The sequence below is a fragment of the Coenobita brevimanus genome, chromosome 40 (assembly GCF_032717465.1).
Source record: "Coenobita brevimanus isolate Jiangsu-jjx chromosome 40, ASM3271746v2, whole genome shotgun sequence".
Classification (NCBI taxonomy): domain Eukaryota; kingdom Metazoa; phylum Arthropoda; class Malacostraca; order Decapoda; family Coenobitidae; genus Coenobita; species Coenobita brevimanus.
Window position 1 is genome coordinate 60,045,684 of NC_136993.1, and position 22,361 is coordinate 60,068,044.

Below are 22,361 nucleotides of genomic sequence, written 5' to 3' on the forward strand. Positions count from 1 at the left end.
ATCTTTCAATTTTTCCTCATACTCTATCATTTTCTCTCTTTTATCCAAGTCACTCACATTCAAAACCTCCCTGCCACACATAACTTTCCTAGCTCTCACCCATCTCTCGCCTACTCTCAAGTTTCCCTCCACCAGGTAGTGGTCAGACATACCTCTACCCTCTCCTCTCAAAACTCTCACATCCAACAATCCTCCTCTTACATTCCTGGATACAACCACATAGTCTATCAATGCTCTATCAACAACCCTTCCATCCTCCTGTCCCAACCATGTATACTTATATCCTTCTTCTCAAACAATGTACTTCCAATCACCATCTCTCACTCAGCGCACATCCCTATCATTCATTCCCCATTTTCATTTCTTCCAGGCAGACCATGCATACCAAGGCGATAGCTCAATCGGTATGAGGTGGCCTGCAGTCCTACCGGACCTAGGTTCAAATCCACGCTGGGGCAGGGAACAGTTTAGGGATTTGAATTTCATAAAATCAGACTTTACTGATCTACTAGAAGATCCGCCGACATGTCGTAAAAATACCCCCGCTAATACCAATACACCAGTCCTGTATGAGACAGCCCTAGCATGTATTCAATATGGACGGTGGGTGTTAGCGGTGACATGTAGAAAGATGGATGGTATGTAGGAGGACTACTGAGCCTTGAGAGTAGGCTGTGAAGCCTATGTCCAGAGTTGGACACAAAAAAAAAAAATAAATAAATAAATAAATAAAAAATACACCTTCAACTGCTACATTTCCCATTCTCGCATTCAGATCTCCCATCATTACCACATTCACATTCGCTCCGAAACTCCGCAGACTCTTATCAACATCATTCCAGGAAGACTCCCTCTCTTCTTCATCTCTTTCACTACCAGGCTCATATGCACTCACAAATACCCACAACTCACGTTCAGATTTCGCTTTCACCCACATAAGTCTTCATAACACCGCCTTCCATTCAATCACACAGTGCTGCACTTCCGGGCTCACTAACAAGGCCACACTTTCTCTTGCCCTTCCTCTCTCCACACCTGACGATCTTCCATTCACACTTCCATAGACTCACCCTTCCCTTTCATCTTTGTTTCACTCAAAGCTAACACATCCAACTTTCTTCTCACAAACATTCTCCCAATCTCTTCCCGTTTAGCCTCAATCGTACTACATCCACTCACATTCATAGACCCAATCTTCAGGATACGGGGATAACTTAGTAAAAAAAAAAATACTAGAACTAGAACTCTGTAACTGTCGTGCAGACGGTCACTAGTCTCCATCTACTGTTTCTTACAATGACCGTGACCCCACTGGGGAGATTTGGGTTTGTTTTTCTATCAGCAGTGGCCCATGCCAGGACACATAACCTGGGCCCTCAGATTCCTTGCGCAGTCTCTGGTTCTCCTAGAATCGTCGTGAGACCGGAATAATAATAGTAACGTTGAAAACAATAGTCTCCACCTATGTAGTAGGTGGAGACTAATATTACCAGCATAAACAATATTCTCCATCTACGTAGTAGGTGGAGATTAATGATAATTCCGCAGCCTCACTTCACCAGAATAAGGAAAAGTTCATTCTGGATCTCTCTCGCCTCCACTGAGAAGTTACAGTCTGGTAGTGGGTCTAATATGGTCTTATACAGAAACAGAAAGATTGTGTTTCCATCTTTTCCAGATCATTTCGATATTCCTCGAAGGTATTAAGACAAATTAAACCAACATAACAGATTAGGTGCAAAACATTTTGCATATAACTGTACAGTTCTCCACTAACTAACAATTATTATTAAACTATGGAAAATGAATATGAAGGATTGAAAATTATATGGCAAATGCATAGTAATATACCACGCACCGTGCAACATTGCATATAAATATACAAGGGTGTTTCAAAATGACTGAAACCCATTCAACCAGGCTTTATTTAATAACCAGACATGATAGACTGATAATGATTGCATTTATTTAAAGCTGAGATGATGATAATCATATATTTCAAACTGATTAAGCATAAACTTGAACCAAAAAATTCTCCAGGGCGCTTAGAGAATATGATCCAGATGACAGCCATCGAGCCGGAGGCATTCCTGAATGCGCCGTGAAAAGTTGTTGATAACACGCACACATTCATCCTGGCTGATGATCTGAATCTTCGCTGTGATGGCTGTCCTCAAAGCTGGGATGGTCTGAGGATTGTTCTGGTAGATGTTATCTTTGAGGAAACCCCAGAGGAAACATCACCATCGATTAGTTAAAGGAACATATTGGGGAACGCCTCATCAGACGCAAAGCCGACACAGAATGGTCCCCACATTCACCGAATCTCAGCCCCAGGACTTTTTCCTCTGGGGTTTCCTCAAAGATAACATCTATCAGAACAATCCTCAGATCATCCCAGCTTTGAAGACAGCCATCACAGCGCAGATTCAGATCATTAGCCAGGATGAATGTGTGCGTGTTATCAACAACTTTGCACAGCGCATTCAGGAATGCCTCCGGCTCGATGGCGGTCATTTGGAGCATATTTTCTAAGCGCCCTGGATAATTTTTTGGTTCAAGTTTATGCTTAATCAGTTTGAAATATATGGTTGACATCATCTCAGCTTTAAATAAATGCGATCATTATCAGTGTATCATGTGTGGTTATTAAATAAAGCCTGGTTGAATGGGTTTCAGTCATTCTGAAACACCCTGTGTATATATATATATATATATATATATATATATATATATATATATATATATACACTCACACACACACACAGCAGTATTGAATGTTTCTTATCGTCCAGGACGGACTATACAAGAAAAAAGCTACCATCCTCTGTACTTGAACACATATAAATTTAGTTGTTTTTACAATACTTCGCCGTGAATAAAACCTGTAATACGGAAGAATGGTAAGCACAAAGTGCAGGATTAAATTATTTACTTTTATGACTAATGAATTTACAATATCTCTCCCTAAGATATTGTTTGCTGCATTATTAAATATGTTATTAAAATACTAATTTTATTTACGAATTCAGTACTATAAACCAATCTTTTCGATAGCCAGTTGTCCACCCTACATATTAGTCACATAATAGTATTCACTTAAAAATGACAGTCAGTGGACATGCATCATCTCGTATTATCATATGTCTGACCGTGTATACACCCTGTACACATAATTTTCTTCACAGTTGTTCACTTGAATATTATGTGTAATATTTATTTTTTTGTATTAACCTTGGATGTGGAGAGGTTGCACTAAAACAACTAGACAAAATTCAGAACAAAGCTGTTGGAATTATTGGTAACCCTGCTATTATAAATAAACTACCTCCCCTACAAGTAAGAAGGAATGTTGCCTCCCGTGCATTATTTTCCAAATATTTTTATGGGAAATGCTCTGACGAAGTTGCATCAATAGTGCCACCTCTCCATGCCTTCCCTCGTGCTACACGGGCATCTGGTAGCGCTCATGACAGGAATGCCACACAGCCATAATGCAGAACTTCTGCCTATCAGAATTCTTGTATTCCCCGAACTCGCTTCCCCGAAGTTGTTTCCCCTAAAACTTCAACATACAGCTGTTCAACTCCAACTGTTACAGATATTTTATGAATGGAGGACGCCAGTAATCTGGTGTTTGGATTATTTTTTATTATTCATTTGTTTTTCCTTCCTTTGTTCTATTATTAAAAAAAAAAAGTTTTTATTATAATAATCCACTGAAGCTTTGGGAGTTATATGGTAGGTTCTCACAGGTATATACTGTATATATACATATATATATATATATATATATATATATATATATATAGAGAGAGAGAGAGAGAGAGAGAGAGAGAGAGAGAGAGAGATAGATAGATGGATAGATAGATAGATATAGATATCCAGACGCATAATTCGGAAAGGGGTAGCCATAAAAAATCGCCTCCATGTCACTATTCCATCATAGGATTTAACTCGAAATCACCACCAGACAAGGCTACTGGGTCATTTGAGTTTGTGCTGTGAGTATGAATCATTGTTTGCATATATGCACTTTTATCCTTATCAATAAGTACAAACAGAAGTCCTAGTGAAGTCCCTAAGTTATAATGTGCTCAGTAGATGTTGTTTTAATCTGAGTCAGCTGGATGATGGTGTGACGTGTTGTTACGTCACCACGACTGACGTGCTGTACCTAAACCACTACACCTTCAAGCTCCTGACCTAAGATAATTGATGACTTTTAGTCTGCCTGGTGTGGGACCGATAACGGTGCTGAAGTCAGTCTCCTGCCGCTGCAGCTGTCCGACCATCCCATTGAACTGGCCGCCTCTATCATCACCAAACTTCCCGTTTGGCTCAGCGTGAAGGTCAGGACTGTGGGTTAGGAAATCTCTCAACCAGATGTTGCATGATCATATTATTCTTGGTACTGTGTATCAAGATGAGTATATTCAGCTAATGAAATTCTTTTTGAACTGGAGTTGTTAACTGTATAGTACATAACCTCATCAATGATTAGATCCCTCACTGCGTGATGAACTGTTTCTAGGTATTGGAAGAATGAGTAATCATTGTAAAAAAAAAAAATCTAACTCCTGTGTCGATTTATACTACCTATGAATGATTTTCTGCTTTGGATACAACCCTTTTAATGAGGTTAAAGTGATTCCTGATAAACACATCTGTATGGCGAGTTTCCTAAATCATGATATAGACTGCCATAGAAACTCAGGAAGGTCTCCACAGAGCCACAGTTAAATGACGTGGAAAATCCATGAGGATTAATTAACAGGATTAATGAACATACAACAACAGTATAATATACGCAAATTTATTTATTTGTGTGCTTTGACCTTTGACTCTATAAATCCCTTTAAAATAACTAAGAAATAATGGTCTGCAGGTATTTGCCCAAGCAACATTGCGCCAAGTTGGAATCGATTTCGTGAGGAAATAGTGTTATGGCACCTAAGTGAAAAGTGCTGGGAAGAAAAAATGAAGAAAGAAACCAAACAAATACGACAGGTCTTCACACGGCTGGATGGAGACCTAAAATATTTGGTTCAGCGTAACAGACACCTCGCAGGAAAGGGATTAGAAACATTCTCCAGCAACCGTTTGTCGGGGTTTATGTTTCGTACACAAGCCTCTCGAGATAACTTGAATAACATACATTCTGTTCCTAGGGACAGTCAGAGGGTGGGGGGGGGGGGAAATAGAATCCCAGGCTTCAAATTTCTAAGAATGTAAGGTGAACTCTAGTCACGTAGTTTATTATTGCTTTTATAATAATAATAATAATGGAAATAATAATAATAATGGAAATAATAATAATAATAATAAAAATAATAATAATAATAAATATTAATAATAAAATAATAATAATAATAATAATAATAATAATAATAAATAATAATAATAATAATAATAATAATTATTATTATTATTTACATATATTCATTTAGAGTGTGAATAACCCTTTTATTAACACCCAAAACTTTATATTAACCTCGGTTAAAACATATCCCATGCGGCTGTAGCTTAAAAACAATGTCAATCAAAATTCAGCCTCCCACACCTACAGTAAATAAAATCCCAGCTGTGTCCCTGCGTCTATTTTATAATTTTGATGTGAAAACGGAGTGGAAACACAAAACGTGGATGTAGACCTTGTGAAAAGCCTATTGCCCTGTATGTTGCATTTCAGTGAAGCTAATAAAGATCTGATTCAGTTACTTTGATTTTCTAAATGACAGCAATATTGAGAATAATATCGTTCAGGTTCAACTTTACTGAACATGTGGCAAACTTTTTGTTGGCTGCACCAAAAAATGCAGGGATTTATTAGGTTCCTTATTTATTTATATATATATTTATTGCCAAGAAATCCCCCTTCTGCTTCATCTCTGTGAGAATAACATACAACTAATCGAATATACTACTTTCCAGTCGATCCCACATACAGTATTAACAAGGATTTAGAGAGGCTTCCCGCAGAATCAGACTACTTTATTTTCATTTTTATATTGTCTCTCCCCCTCCCAGTCTTCTTAATATCATTGGCCGAAGATGTTTACCTATTGGACCCTCTCCCACTCATCTCAGCCTACGATCCTGAGTACTTCCTTGGGTAATTTGTGCTCCTTAAACTATTTCATTATCACACACCCTTGAGTTTTTATCACAAAATTTCATTCACCTGTGAAAAAATTCCATATTTTTGCTCATTCTTAAAACATCCTTTTTGTATCAATAAACATTTACTAGTAATTTATTTTGTCACGAGGGAAAGAAATTAATTAATTTCCAGAGCGTTTTTTTTTTTATTCAGCTTTTTGATCATCCTAAAAATAAGCAAAGAAATCTAGGAGTAACAAAAATTTTAACATAACTTCTTCCTGCCTTTCAAGTTTATGTAAGCAACAATATTGTGGCTTAGATTCTTAGAAACGATATTTTCTAATTGTTTATGTCTACCACATATGACAAGGAAACTTCCTTTGCACTTAAATGCATGTTTTTGATCATCAGTGACTAGGATGTTCCTGCATTCCTGTGACTACCTTTTCAAACCAAGGTTCACTTTCCTTTCCCAAAGCCACCTGCGTTACTGAAGCAACATTATGGACTTTCCAACTCCACTGCCATTAAAAAGCCGTGGGTGCATACTAATCACTGTAATGCCCTTTTTTTTTTTTTTTAACCCACCGTGTGCTGGTTATTTTTAGCTCTATGGGTCACCCCAGTGCTGGCCATTTTTTGACCTTTTTTCATTTTTGGCTAAAATGATAGATTTTGATGTGGAAACAACGAATTTTGCCATTAAAATGCTCACTGAGGCTAGGAAATGAGTTTTATTGAGTCCTGCATACCGTGTACAGGTATAGCTGCTCTCTCACGTTCACCACGTACATGAGAGAAAGCTGTTTTCTATGTAAGGTATACTCAGGTATTTTCACTGGGAAGGTATAGCAATGTTCAGTACACTTTTCTGATTACCTATTACTTCAGCATCTATCACAATTTGTGTGTCTTTCTCACTGTGAATGCATTATCTTACACTTACTTGAAGATAGGTACAACCTGACTTCATTATGTACAGTCCTGGCACTTACAAGAAAGTATTTACAACTTGACTTCACTATATAGTCCTTACACTTACAAGAAAATATTTACAACTTACACTTAAATGAAAATATTTACAAAATGCCTTCACTACATACGACACTGGGTGAGGCACACAGGCAGAGTGAGGCAGAGCGAGCGTGAGGGGGGGGAGCGAGTGAGTGTATGGCCTTGACAGCCTGGGGGATGGTACAGGAACAGTTACCTTACATGCCTGCCAATTTTTACCTGTGAATCTTGAAAAATGTGGTCACAGTGAAGTTATTATTTTAAACCATTTTAAAACGGCACTGGCACTGACCGCGGAATTGTCAGACTGCTTTAAAATGGCACTGGCACCTGGTGGGTTAATGAAAAAATTTAAATATCTGACTAAATTGTCATTCACTCGTGATGTTTCATTTACCTTTCAATAACCCTCCCCACCATTTTATTCACCCTCCAAAGTAATTTCATTCACTTATGGGTAAACTATTCATAAGTTTAAGAAGCACTGGGCAGTACATTTAATATGAACAGCTATTACAACGATCAAGAATTACTTAAAAAAAAAATATATTAAAAATTGCATTAAAGCTTTGAAGATATTTTTGGTACACTTCAAGTTCCAGCGTGATATGGCATTTCCAAAGGAGGATAAACTTACCTTCTAAGGTGCCAAATTGTTTGATTTGGGGGTTTCATACCGTTAAGCAGTCTGTCATTGTAAAGTGAGTGGTGCCCATCAAAAATATATACAGATAACCTACGTAAAGTTGAGCCTCTTTGAAAATTCTGTAATGAGCCTCCAGTCCAAGGAGTCTTTGGCGACCACACTGGAGTTCATCTTCACGTCTGGTCTGCGGACAAAATCCGTGTAAGGGAAGTTAGATACCATCACAGCCCTAAGCCTTCGACCCATTAGGTTCCACACATCGGCCCTGGCTGGAAGTAACAGATTTTTTGCAATGACCGTATATGTCAGCCACTGAGATTATTACCAGTTTATTCAATAATATTCTAAGTCGGAAATCTCGGTAAAGTTGTCTGTGGTAAGATTAAGTAATGGTCAAATTTTCTTTAATACAGCCAAATGGAATATGCAGTTCTACACATATGTAATAAAATATGATTGAAATATAATTTGGGTGTTAATTCATTCCAACTTGGCTATGAATAAGAGTAATGAGATGCGTAGGGTATGATACATTTTGTCTTGGGTACACAAATTGAAAAGGTTTAGATAAGCTTCGTATACTGCAATATCCATGTCGTTTAGCAGCATAGAAGCTTGAGAATGATGAGTAATTTATCTTTGGATCTTACTGTAGTAAATGGGAAAAAACAGTGATAATATATACCTTTGGGAATGTTGAACACGGTTTTGGATGTGTAGTCATTCCAGTGGCCTGTTATTTGCACACGTGAATCTCCACGGCGGCAGTGCAGACACTTACGGTACACCAGTACATCCTGGCTCAGTGCTGTTCTAAGTAAAAACGAAAACTTATAACAAGCCAGCCTTAGTGTGTTGAAAAATTGTCTGAAGTACTTCAGATAAAATAATGACTTCACGCAATGCCAACCAGATGTGACAGATGTCAGGTAGGTAGGTCTGTTAGGATTGATTTTAAGAAAATGCATATTTATTTGCACGTGCTTTTGGTCCCTTCCTTTCCATGGTATTGAGATGAACTGTCACGGAGATTCTGTAACAATTGGCAAGTGCACTAGTTAACATTAACATAAAGTTAAGTAAGATATTGTTACAAGAGTAAAACCTCCATAAAGTGTGGGTTAAGCTATTATCTGACTGTACGTCATAATTTTTCCCTGCCATTTTATGCATAAGACATACAGTAAGCCATAAATTGCAAAAAAATAACATACCTGGTTTAGGACTGTTTCGGAGAGGAAAGGAAGGGTATGGTTCATAAAATGGGAGGTGTATTGCGAGGTATATGGCGTGGATGGTGTTGCGGAGGCTTGGGTGGAGCAGGACGGCCTCCACTCCTGCCCTCCCACCCACCACCACCACCCGCATCTCAGGCAGCTTCCACAAACCACTACGCTCCACCAGCCTAAATGAAAGAGCAAAGGGAATCTCTGTCTGGAAATAATGTGTGTATGGGGACACTACTATTTCTGGGTGAATAATGGGAAACCGTAATTGCAATAAACACAAGTATCGCGAACGTATTGCTCCACTAAAATCTGATGCGTGGGCCAACCATTGATATCTATGGGCAACTCCGTGATTGATATTTTTGCACATATCCCAACTTTTATGTGTATGTGTGTGTGTGTGTGTGTGTGTGTGTGTGTGTGTGTGTGAAACAATTGTCAAAAACGTTATGATCTGAATTCGACCATTCTTGGTGGAGGGACAGAAGGTCAGAGAGTGTGCTGACATATTAATTTCGAGAACAATACATCAAAGCTTAAAATCACATGGCAAGGTTATATACATAATTTTTACTTCGTTTGGACCAGAGTTATTGGAAAGGTTCAGGGTAATGTAAGAATGGAGGGATATGATTTCTATAACAACATGTCAAAGATCAAGATCACATGGAAATTTCGGTTTGTACTGTCCTCTTGAGACTCCAGCTTACAGATTTCTGATATAATTTAGATCAATGATTGTGGAAGGGATTAGGATAATGCATAAGGTGACCAGACTTCTATCTATCAATTGCCAGACGCCATAATCCCGAAAGGGGTGGCCATTTGACTTTGAGTTATTTGTTTTACGGGGAGGGGCACTAACCCTCCACCAACCCACTTGCTGACACGTAGGGAGCACGTATGGTTTGATTATATTGTTACAACCCAGCTTTGTAAATGGTTTCTTGGCTTACAGGAGACCATTTGGCTTGGCACTCAATGTAAAGCAACCTGTAAAGGAAAGAATATATATATAGATAGATATATATATAGATAGATAGATAGATAGATAGATATAGATATAAATAAATATAGATAGACAGATAGATAGAGATACACACACACACACACACACATATATATATATATATATATATATATATATATATATATATATATATATCGCTGCACCTCAGGGCTGCTCATCAAACACTAACGTCTCACACGAATTCCGAACACACCGTACGGTATGGTGACTGGGCCGACCAAAGTTACCAGTCAGTATTACACACTTTATATTAACAACTCGGTATTTCATTTGGTTTGGATTATGCTTAATTTTACTAATTCAGTATAATTTCATAAAAGAAGCCCGTGTTATATCTAATGTAACTGTAATTTTCTAAAAGCGAAACATTTAAGGTAATTAATAAACAGGACATTTAAGTCACAATTATTAGAGTGGGACAGACGTAAAAAAAGCGGGACTGTCCCGCCTGAAAGCGGGACTCTTAGTCACATTAATGATGCAAGGACGACGGGATCCAAACTTAGCAACAATCCGTCGAACATCAGGGCTCATCGCGAGGTCACCTGGCATGTTTTTTTTTTTTTTTTCGAACTGAACGAAAGTTTGTGGAAAGGATGAGAGTCGGTTAGGAATGTGGTAGGCCAATTCTGTGAACAAGCAGTTGAAAGTCAAGCTCACAGGCCAGATTGCTTCTGCAAATGAATATATTAATCTGCCCTGTCCCGACCTATTTCCCACCACTGACTCCTCCCAGCCCCGACCAATTTTGGAAAAAAAATTTTTTTGGCTCAAACCTCTGCTTTTGGTGAGAAACATCGAAAATTCATAGAGAAATCGCTCACCTGAGGTTTAAAAAACTCGATACAGGTACCAGTACCCCTTACCTTACTGGTTTTTCTATCAGGCTGGCTCCAAAGAATATGAGTTCTATGGGAGGGTAACTATTCCACACCACTCATAAACTGTATTTATTTATATATTTGGTACGAATTTATATGTAGTATGAGAGTATATTGGTTTTCACATAGTAATATAGGCAATATAAGTATTGTTTCACCAAACACATCAACATACTGGACTTTTTTTGGCGACATTACCTGATCACCATTTCTGACTGTTTCTTCCTCTAATGCTACATAAACTTTGTCCTCCATATTGTCATCGATTGGGGAATCACTCTGGCCTTAAATTTCGTTCCATGGCACGACATGTCTTTACTGGCCAGGTCACTGGTAACAGGTGAATTGTCAAGTCAATGGCGTGCGGGGGGGGGGGGAGGTCATGCGGGGTAAGGCATTGTCCCTGCCTGGCATCTTGTAGAGGAAGGTGTTCCGTGTTTACATACCAAAAATCACACGCGAAAATTGAAAATTGTGCAAAATAGGGACCTTGCAATTGATTTGCATTTCTATACATAAACGGGACTGACAGTGACAAAACGTGTGGACGTATATATACATCAACGGGACGCAGTGGGTTAATGGAGGCAGGCCACAGTTATCATAGCATCTAGTCTGGTGGGGCTTGTGAATGGAAGTTTTTGGCTTCAGGAAATACCACCCCATCCACAACACAGCTCCATGACGCAACTCCAAACTAAGCGGCCATAGCCTATTTTCAAGAGTCAAATGTTTATTGTGCTCGTGCGAAATATGTGACCATAATACTATCCCTTCATACATTAAAAGAAAATAATAATAATAACTAGAGGCTCTCCACCATACCTTGCCAGTTTCACTTAATTCTAAGACTCTACCAACTTCCCATACCAATTTTGCCAAATTAATAGTCATTTAGCAATAATGTCATATGACAGTTCAGCACTGAAAGTGCTTGAGACCTGGCAATCTTCAGTCAAACAAAGCAGGCAACAGTACATAACGGAATATTGGAAACAGAACAGCACACACACACACACACACAGACACACACACACACACACACACACACACACACACACACATATATATATATATAATATATGTGTGTGTGTGTGTGTGTGTGTGTAATGACAGAGGTGAAATGGTACTAAATTTTGGAGAAATGTATAACATGAGAACAATGAACACATTCGTCCACAAAAGAACAGGGAGAAAATGGGCCTGGAGAAGTCCATAAGGAGAAACACAGAATGAAATCGACTTCATTATAGCACATAAAAATAACACGATCATCAATGTCACAATTATCAACCCATTAAATAAGCAACGTTGGGTCTGGTTAGTACTTGGATGGGTGACCGCCTGGGAACACCAGATGCTGTTGGCATCCCTATGTGTCAAGTGGGGTTGGTGGAGGATTAGTGCCCCTCCCTGTAAAACAATTAACTCTAAGCCCTTGGCCACCCCGCCTGGGATACATGGCATCTGGCAAAGAATGAATGAAATATAGGAAGTGACCAGTGAATGTTGGGTTGCACAGCCAGATTCAGTTTTTGAAATGAGAGGAAGATGATTAAAAAAGATTTGGTCAGTAAATGTAAGATAAAAGAACACTTCATTTCACTTAGAAATAACGAACAAATTTCAGGTTTAAGTTATGCTGTGTGCGACATTGATGGGTTAACTGATACAAAAGTGCTAAGAGTATCACCGGGGTAGTAGCGAAAGCTAATACAACCAAAGCCAACAAGTATTGAAAAATGACCCTCGGGCTCATGATAGGAAGAAAGGCTATCAAAATAACTACAAAGAAAGATGAAATAGAAAGAGTGGAATGAAATAAGCTTATCAACACGAGGCAAAGGGAAGAAAAGTGAGAGAAATATGAATCAGCTCAGAGACCATCAAAAAAGGAAAAAAAATCTGAAACAAATCCAAAGTTTAATGGCACTCGGAAACCAACAAATTATGTCAATGAAAGACAAACGGTGAATTCATGAAATGCATAGATAGGGTGGTGAAGAGAGTTCAAAATTTTTAAAAACTGTATGCATCAAAGATTACAGTGCCAACAGCTAACTTTTCATTTCACACAGATGAAATGCCTGAGGTAACACCAGACGAAGTAAATGTTTTTCTTAAAAATATGAATAGAGTGAAGGCCCCAGGAGAAAATGGAATAGTAGCAGATTTACTGTTGGATGCAGAAGCAGTAACACAAAAAATGCTCGCCCACTTATTTTTTCAGAGTATAAAAAAGAGGAAAACATTCGCAAATCATGGTGCAACGCAGTAGTTCTTTTGCGTTACAAAAAAGGTGACTCAGTAGATCTTAATAACTTTCGACCCATTAGCTTATTAACAGTTATTTACAAACTCTTCACCAAAGTCCTAACGAACAGAATAACAACAAATCTGGAAGAAAACCAACCTCGTGAGCAGGCAGGATTACGAAGTGGATATTCTACTAGTGATCATCGACACACAATGAATCAGGGAATTGAGGAAACTACCGGATATTATAATAAAACGCTGTACCTAGATTTTGTTGATTACGAAAAAGCATTAGACTCGTGGAACACATAGCAATTTTAAATTCACTGGGGGAACAATGAATAAATGAGAACACTGCAAAAACTGCTCAAAATCATATATGAAGAGGGAACTGCTGCAGTTCAGTTACATAAAGACTTGGAAAAAAATAAGAATGAGAAGGGCATACAATTTCACCAAAGTTATTTACAGTATGCCTAGAAAGTATTTTCAGAAAGCTTGAATGGGAAGACAAAAGGGTAAATATAGATGGAGAAAATCTAAACCATTCAAGATATATTGCAGATAAACTGTCCTACGCTCACAAGCAGCAAAGACATTACAAGAAATGTTCAATGACCTCAACAGAGAAAGGCTCAAAGTAGGGCTAAAGATGAACCCGTGTAAAACTAAAGTTTAATCAGAGTACACCAAAGAGCGTCATCAGAATAAAAGAAGAAATTCTTGAAGAATTCAAGGAGCACAATTACTTGGGACAAATAATAAAACTGGCGAAAGACCATGATATCGAAATAAAATGGTGCATTACATTTGAATGGAAAGCGGTCGGTTAACACAGAGGCATCATGAGAAGTACCTTGCCAATATGTATCAAAAGAAAAATATATTCTCAATATATAATCCCAGCTATGGCGTACAGTTGTGAGACCTGAACACTGAAAATATTGATGGAATATCAACTAATTCGTGCTCAATTAGCAATGGAAATTTCAGTGTTGGGTACGGTGTATATGATTAAGAGAATGGAAAAGATCAACTTGGGTAAGAGAACAGACGGAAGTCAAAGGCATTATAAAAGTGATAAAAGAACAGAAGTGGAAATGGGCAAGTCATGCAGCAAGAACAAGGGATATCCGATGGAGCAAGAGTTTAATTGACTGGACTCCTAGAGACTTAAAGCCTACCAGAAAAATACCAGACAGGAGGTTGAGAGATGAGATGGAGAAGTTTGCAGGCTAAACATGGCAGAGACTGGGAAGTCAAGGTATTCACAGAAAAGGTAAGGAGGTACCTTTGTTCAGCAGTGGAGTTGCAATAGTTGTTTATATATATATATATATATATATATATATATATATATATATATATATATATATATATATATATATATATATATATATGAAGCCTCTGTGGTACAGTGGTAAAGTGTGCATTTTCGTACACTGAAGAACGAGAGTTCACTCCCTGCCGGGGTAATAAACTTTGAGAGCGTTCTTCAGGCCACGTACTGCATTGGCGGACAAAAGGGGTGCTGTGGTTGAACCAGTGCCGCATACTATAAAGTATGCTTGCACCCAGTCGGCTTGCGTGAGCCAATTACACTTTGTTCACAGAACAAAGCCACTCCAAAACTACAATTACATTTGCAAAAACTTCTCACCCTACATACAATATATACTAAACAGCCTAAGCCACTTGGTAGAGATACATTGGCTGTATCGTCGCCACTTCGGTCGGGATAGGCCGGTCCTGCAGTGGACACACAAACGGCTGATGAGATGAGATGCTTATATATATATATATATATATATATATATATATATATATATATATGGAAGAAGGTGTCATCGAGACTGATGTGGATGAAAGCGAAATTTGAACGTGAGTTGTGGGAATTTTTGAGTGCATATGGGCCTGGTAGTGAAAGGGATGAAGAAGAGAGGGAGTCTTTCTGGAATGATGATGAGTGTCTGCAGACTTTTGGAGCAAATGTGAATGTGGTAATGATGGATGATCTGAATGCTAGAGTGGAAAATGTAGCAGTTAAAGGTGTAGTTGGTATGTATGGTGTGCCCGGAAGAAATGAACATGGGGAACGAATGATAGGAATGTGTGTTGAGCTACAGATGGTGATTGGAAATACCTCGTTTGAGAAAACAGATATTTATAAGTATACACGAGTGAAAGAGGAGGGTGGAAGGGTTGTTAATAGAGCATTAATGGACTATGTGGTTGTGTCCAGGAATGTAAGAGGAAGATTGTTGGATGTGAGAGTTTTGGGAGGGGAGGGTGGAGGTATGTCTGACCACTACCTGGTGGAGGGAAAGTTGAGATTAGGTAAGAGATGGGTGAGAACCAGGAGAGCTAGGTGTGGCAGGGAGGTTTTGAATGTGAATGAGTAGGATAAAAGAGAGAAAATGATAGAGTATCAGGAGAAATTGAAAGATAAGTGGAACGCAGTGACAGGTCAGGAGAATGGCAGTGTGGAGGAGGAATGGCAGTTGTTTAAGAGTGCTGTGGTAGGGCATGTGGAGGAGGTGTATGATGTGAGACAAGTGGGTGGTGGTTTAAGAAAGGGATGTGAATGGTTGTGCGAGGAAGTAAGTATGGCTGTGGCTGAGAAGAGACATGCATATGAAGTGTGGCTGCAGAGGAAGGATGAGGTGTCATATAAGAGGTATAAGGAAAAGAGGAATAGGGCGAGAAGGGCTGAGCGTGATGCTGAAGTGGCAGCAGATGAGAGGTGGGGTAGGTGGTTGACTGAGGATTTTCAACAGAATAAGAAAGTGTTTTGGAAGGAGGTGAAAAGGGTGTGAAAGGGAGAGTCTGGAAAGGAAGAGCGAGTAAAAGCAGAGGGTGGAAGGATGTTTAACCCACGGCGTCCCGTCGACGTTCATTAACGTCCACACGTTTTGTCACTGCCAATCCCGTCGACGTACTTTAACGCGCCGCAATTGCAAAGTCCATAATTTGCACAATTTTCAAAATTCGCGCTGGACATTCGATTCGCCCGCCTAGGCAAGCCTCCTCTAACTACCACCAGGCAGGCAGCCTCCCAGACCCCGTGTGACCCGCACGCGCCCTTGTCTCGGTCACTCACCTGTTAGCAGTGACCCAGGTCAGACATGGCGCGTAAAGGTCTCTCTGAGGACGAAATACAATCCGCCCTGGATGCCTTCACTGGAGATAGTGATTCTCCTCTGGATGACGATGTGGAGGATAGGGATTATGTGCAGCCTGAGGAGGAAACAACCAGCAGTGATGAGGAGGTCCCTTCGCCGAGGAAAAATCGATATGTTACATACTGTGAGGTGAGGGAAGGCCAGCCTGGACCCCATACACATGCACGGACCTCTCTCTAGCCCCTAGAGAGAGATTCTGATGAGGACGAGGATGAGGACGAGGACGGTGGCGTAGGACGTGATGTAACCTCGCGGTTGGGGAGGGAGAAAATTTCACCTCGAGGATCAGAAGGTGTGGTGAGAAGGCAAATCAGGTATGGTCCTTCTTTATTGTCTGGGGAAGGCGAAAGTGGTGTGGTGGAAGTGAAGGGTGAAAGGGAAAGTGGTGTGGGGGGAGTGCGGGGTGAAAGAGAAAGTGGTGTGGCAGGAGTGTGGGGTGAAAGGGAAAGTGGTGTGGTGGGAGTGAGCGGTGAAACGGAAAGTGGTGTGAGGGAGGCAGCACGAGCACGTGGTGTACGTGGGCATCAGGGAGGCGAGGTGGAGCCGCTTCCTAGCACGTCTTTTGCCCCACAATATTCCCTCACTTCTTCCCCACAGCCCCATGATGTGGGGAAAGGAAGGAAAGGGAAGGGAAAGGGGAAAGGAAAAGGGAGAGGGAAGAGAAGTGCGAGTGAGGAAGGGTGCCGCTCTCCACCTCCCCAACCTCCCCCACCACCCTCCCTTCCCCACCCTGACAAAGGCAATGATGGGGACAAGGCTGGAGACGGTAGTGTGTCATGGAACTGGGAAGATGGGAGTAATTTTACTCCCATCATTCACCCTTTCACTGAGGAGTGGGGGTCTGGTTGCATGGCTTGAGGTATGCATGGGGGCTCCACTAGTTTGGATTTCTTCCATCTGTTCTTTGGGGAGGAGTTTGTGGGCCGCATAGTGGAGCAGACAAACCTCTTTGCAAGAAGCCAGTGCCGTGAAAGAGAACATCTAGGTACAACAAGCAGGCACTCCCAGCAATATGACTATCCTGTAACCCTTGCTGAGATGTTCTTATTTTTTGCCCTGGTTCTCTTGATGGGTGTTGTAAGAAAAAATGAAATTCCTGAATACTGGACCACGGACCCAATGACCAGCACACCTTTCTTTGGAAAGGTAATGGATTGTAATTGATTCCAGCAGATTCTCGGCCGTCTCCACTTTCATGATGCAGACGACCCTGCTAATGCCAAGAACACAGATAAAATGAGGAGGATTAGGCTTGTCTTTGATCACCTACAGGAAATGTTCTGCTCGTCATTTTATCCTTACATAGACCTCGTCATAGATGAGAGTCTTGTGTTGTGGAGAGGCAATATCTCCTTTCGCCAGTACATACCCAGCAAGAGACACCATTTCGGGTTCAAGATCTTTGTTATGTGTGACTGTAAGACTGGTTATGTGCAAGACATAGTCTTGTACACGGGCGCACAGACAGACATAACAGAAGATCGTAGTATTGGACTCTCAGGGGCCGTGGTGAAGACAATGATAGAGGAGTACCTTCATCGTGGTCATGTATTGTACCTTGACAATTGGCACACTAGCCCTCTTTTCGCTCAGTTCCTCCACCAACACGACACCGGAGTCTGTGGTACAGTAAAGGGAAATCATCGGTCAAGGTAGGGAGGAAACTTGACAAGAACGAGGTGGTTTTCTTCCAGGCAAATAACATCCTTGCCACCCTGTGGAACCACAACAGGGAAGTTTGCCTCCTGTCGACTGTACACAGCCCCCTGATGCACCACACAGACTCCGTTGATCACTGCAGTGAGAGGAGGCGCCACGTCTGGAAACCTGAGTCAGTACTGGACTACAATCTCAACATGAGGCAAATGGATCAGTCAGACTCCATGATTTCCAGTGTGGACTGTAACAGGACCACGATGAAGTGGTACAAAAAGCTCTTCTTCCACTTGCTTGACATCACGGTCCTCAACGCACACTACCTCCAATCCATGACAACGGGAATCTCTGAGACCTTTGAGGGGTTTGTGAGGGAGCTGTCTTGTGAAATTATCACCAGGTACGCACAAGACAGGCCCCCACACCTCACCCGCACCCCCATGGCTGCCCAGACTCCCCTATGCCTCGCAGGACACCACTACCCGAGCACTATCCCTTCCCAACCAAACCGTCGTAAACCCCAGCGACGCTGCCATGTATGCAAGCACTCGACGGTAAGACCAGCCACTCAGAGAAAAGACACAAGGTACGAGTGTGCAGAGTGCAATGTTGCGTTGTGCCTTCAGCCCTGTTTCAAAGAATATCACAACTACCTACACTACTGATACTGTGTGTGATAGCAATAATATGACACTCATTGTAGAAGTAAGGCTTGTATATACTGTGTGCGGTAATATGATGCTCAGTATAGTGGTAAGGCCAGTAAGTATGTGATAAGAATTATATAAAGTTGAAACGTGTGTAATGTTAGTGGTAAAATATTATATAAGTTGAGAAATAGTGTAAGTTGAAACAAGTGATATCACAAGTACACCCACTGTGTAAATCTGCGAAAATATGACGCTCAGTAGAACAGTCGGGTCTGTAAATATGTGATAGCAATGATATAAAGTGGAAACGGGTGTAATGTTAGTGGGAAAGTAATTTATAAGTCGAAAAATAGTGTAGGTTGAAACAAATGATATCGCGATCACACTCACTGTGTAAATATGCGATAATATGATCCTCAGTAGAATAGTAAGGTCTCCGAATATGTGATAGCAATTATATAAAATTGAAACGTGTAATGTTAGTGGAGAAGTATTATATAAGTAGGAAAATAGGTTGTAAGTTGAAACAATAGTCATAGCGACTTCACTCGCTGTGTAATTATGCGTTATTATTACGCTAAATATTATCTTAAGGCCTGAAACTATCTAAAAACAGTTCTCTAAAGTGGAAAAGGGTATAATGTTATTGGAAAAGTATTATGTAGGTTGAAAAAAGAGAATGCGAGTTGACATAACAGTCACAGCGAGTTCACTCACTATGTAAATATCCGCTAACATAATGGTAAATATTATCGAAAGGCCTGTAAATACATAAAAACAGTTCTCTAAAGTGGAAAAGGGTATAATGCTATTGGAGATGTATTATGTAAGTTGAAAAAATGATATGTATGATGAATCAGCAATGTTAGCAATTCATCGGTTAACAATTTGGGCGATTTCGCTAGGTTCGCCCGATGGAACAATGCTTATTTCACCTCTATTTTTGTATAAAATCCAATTTACTCTTGTACCACATATTTTTTTTTTGGTAATAAATACATATCTACCTACTTTTATTGGTTTCCCAGACTTATAATACCATAGAAAACGTGAGAGCAACAGACCACCTCCACAGAACACGGTACCAGGTGTAATGAAGGTATACCTGTTTAGGCCACTTATGGACCCCGGTGAACACTTTCTTTGTGACTGGCCATTGTTTCTCAGCAAAAGCGGAAGTTTGAGTAAAAAAAATTTTGTTCCAAAATGGTTGGGATTGGGGGGTGTCAGTGGTGGAAAAGTGGTCGGGACGGGGCGGGTTAATGAGATGGATCCAGTAAGGAAGAGATGGGCAGGGTATTTAGAAAGATTGTTAAATATAGAGGAGGAGAGGAAGGCTGAGTTTGTGGCAGATTGAAAGGTGTAAAGAATATATGTGTTGGGAGAGTTGAATGATTCTTTGATCACGATGGAGGAGGTGCAGGAGGAAGTAAAGGAGATGAAAACAGGGAAAGTTGCTGCTATAGATGGGTGGACTGTGGAATGCCTGAAAGGTGGTGGAGCGACTTTTGTTCAGTGGTTAGTAAATTGCTAAATGTGTTTTGTGAGGGGTATAGTGGCAATTGACCGGGCAAGTACTTGTGTGGTTCTGTTGTATAAAGGTAAGGGTGATATGTATGAATATACTAGCTTTAGGGGTATAAGTCTGTTGAGTGTTGAAGGTAAGGTTTATAGTAGAGTGTTAATTAAGAGAGTTAGAGAGTACAGAGGGAGTGATTGTTGATGAGCAGTGTGGCTTTAGGAGAGGGAGGGGATGTGTGCATCAGGTGTTTGCTGTGAGACAGGAGTGTGAAAAATATTTAGTGAAATGTAAGGATATGTTTTGGGCTTTCATGGATTTAGAGAAAACGTATGATAGAATTGATAGGGAGGCTTTGTGGACTTGTTCTAAGATTGTTTGGACTTGATGGTAGGTTGCTAAAAGGAGTGAAAAGTTTTTATGTAGTAGGTCGTGTGTAAGAGTGGGAAATACTGTGTTTGGTTTCCCGTGAAAGTGGGGCCATGGCAGGGATGTGTGATGTCGCCTTGGTTATATAATACTTATATGGATGGTGTTGTAAGCAAGGTGAATGAAAGAGTGTTAGTTGGAGATTTGAGTCTTGTGAATGCTAATGGTAGAGAGTGGAATCTGAATCAGCTGCTGTTTGCGGATGATACTGCACTTGTCGCTGATTCAGAGGAGAGATTGAGACAGTTGGTAGAGGAGTTTGGGTGTGTGAAAGGAGGAAATTGAGAGTAAATGAGAATAAGAGTAAAGTGATGAAGAGTACTAGGTTGGTAGATGTTTTTGTTGTTGTATAGATTCGTCCATCTCTTAAAATAGTATGGACACGGGCATCTGAAGCCCGTCAAGGAGAGGTTAGTAGATGGTAGGAGGATGAATATAGTTTTGAATGGTGAGTTGCTTGAGGAGGTAGAGTGTTTTAAGTATTTAAAGTCACATGTTGCTGTGGATGGAAGAATAGATTCAGAAGTGAAGTTTAGAATGAATGAAGTAGGAAAGGTGCTGGAAGGATGAAAAAAATGTTTAGATGTCGTTCGCTTAGATTGGGTGTAAAGTGAAGGCTGTATATATATATATATATATATATATATATATATATATATATATATATATATATATAGATAGATAGATAGATATAGATATATACAATATATATATATATATATATATATATATATATATATATATATATATATATATATATATATATATATCTGTAAAAATCATCATCATCCGGACCTCCAGTCCCACTCTAGGACAGGTGAGATATAGCAATGTCCAGATAACTCTGATTTGCCCAGTCTAATGGGTCACGTTTCCATTCACTCACCATTCAAGCCCCCGGAATCTTGACTGTATCTCATACATCAAAAATATTCACCACGTTCTGTAGCTTCACATAGACGTGTCTGAAAGAGTCAGTCCGGACGCTGTCACGTTAAAAACGGTTGCCAAATCCCTGATCATGCACTTCTCCTCCCAATATTCATCCAACCAGCTCGATTTCTTGTCAGTCTCCTAGCCTCACCGACTTCCAAATCTCTCTTCCTCACACACTTATTGACCATATCCTTCCACCTTCTCTTTGGCCTACCTTGTCTCCTCCCTCCTTCAAATTCGTCCAGATATACCTTTTCACCACTCTATTGTTATCCATTCTCTTCACATGACCATATCATCTCAGTACACTATCTTCGGTACAGACTTCCTCACTCCACATCTTTCACGAATCACGTTATTTCGTATCCTATCCACTCTCTGTACTCCACTTACATTCCTCAGCAGTCCCATGTCCACTGCACTCACTCTTGACTTTCCATTTTCATGCCACGCCATAGCCTCACATCCTTATGTTAAAGTTGGCAGTAACACTCCTTCATGTATGCCTCACGCAGCTGCAATTCTCAAGCCTCTGTTCCTTATCAAGGCCTTCATTGCACCAGTTACTTTCCTCCCTTGTGTCGCTGTACTTGCCACTTCTTTTGTGCATTTGCCTCTCTTTTTAATCAGTGCACCCAGTTATTTGAACTCTCTCACTAATTCCAGTCTCTCTCCCTACATTGTAACATCACACTGGGAGTCACCTTCTCTCAATAACCATCACTTTACTCTTTCCTACATTTACTCTCAAGGCACGACGCTCACAGACAACAGCAATACTCTGCAGTAGTCTACTAAGTTCTTGTCCGGTATTGCATCATCAGCATA

The 22,361-nt window shown here is 40.2% G+C and overlaps 1 protein-coding gene across 1 annotated transcript in view; it reads right to left on the reverse strand.

The window, feature by feature from the left end:
• The window catches only part of LOC145397150 (glutamate receptor ionotropic, delta-1-like), a 91,916-nt gene that overhangs the window by 35,056 nt on the left and 34,499 nt on the right, over positions 1 to 22,361 (reverse strand). Inside the window, exons 2-4 of the mRNA XM_080270347.1 lie at positions 8,451 to 8,578; positions 7,860 to 8,034; positions 4,207 to 4,359 (exon numbers count right to left, since the gene is read on the reverse strand). Coding sequence (XP_080126473.1) covers positions 4,207 to 4,359; positions 7,860 to 8,034; positions 8,451 to 8,578 — 456 coding nt within the window. The remainder of the gene's footprint in view (positions 1 to 4,206; positions 4,360 to 7,859; positions 8,035 to 8,450; positions 8,579 to 22,361) is intronic.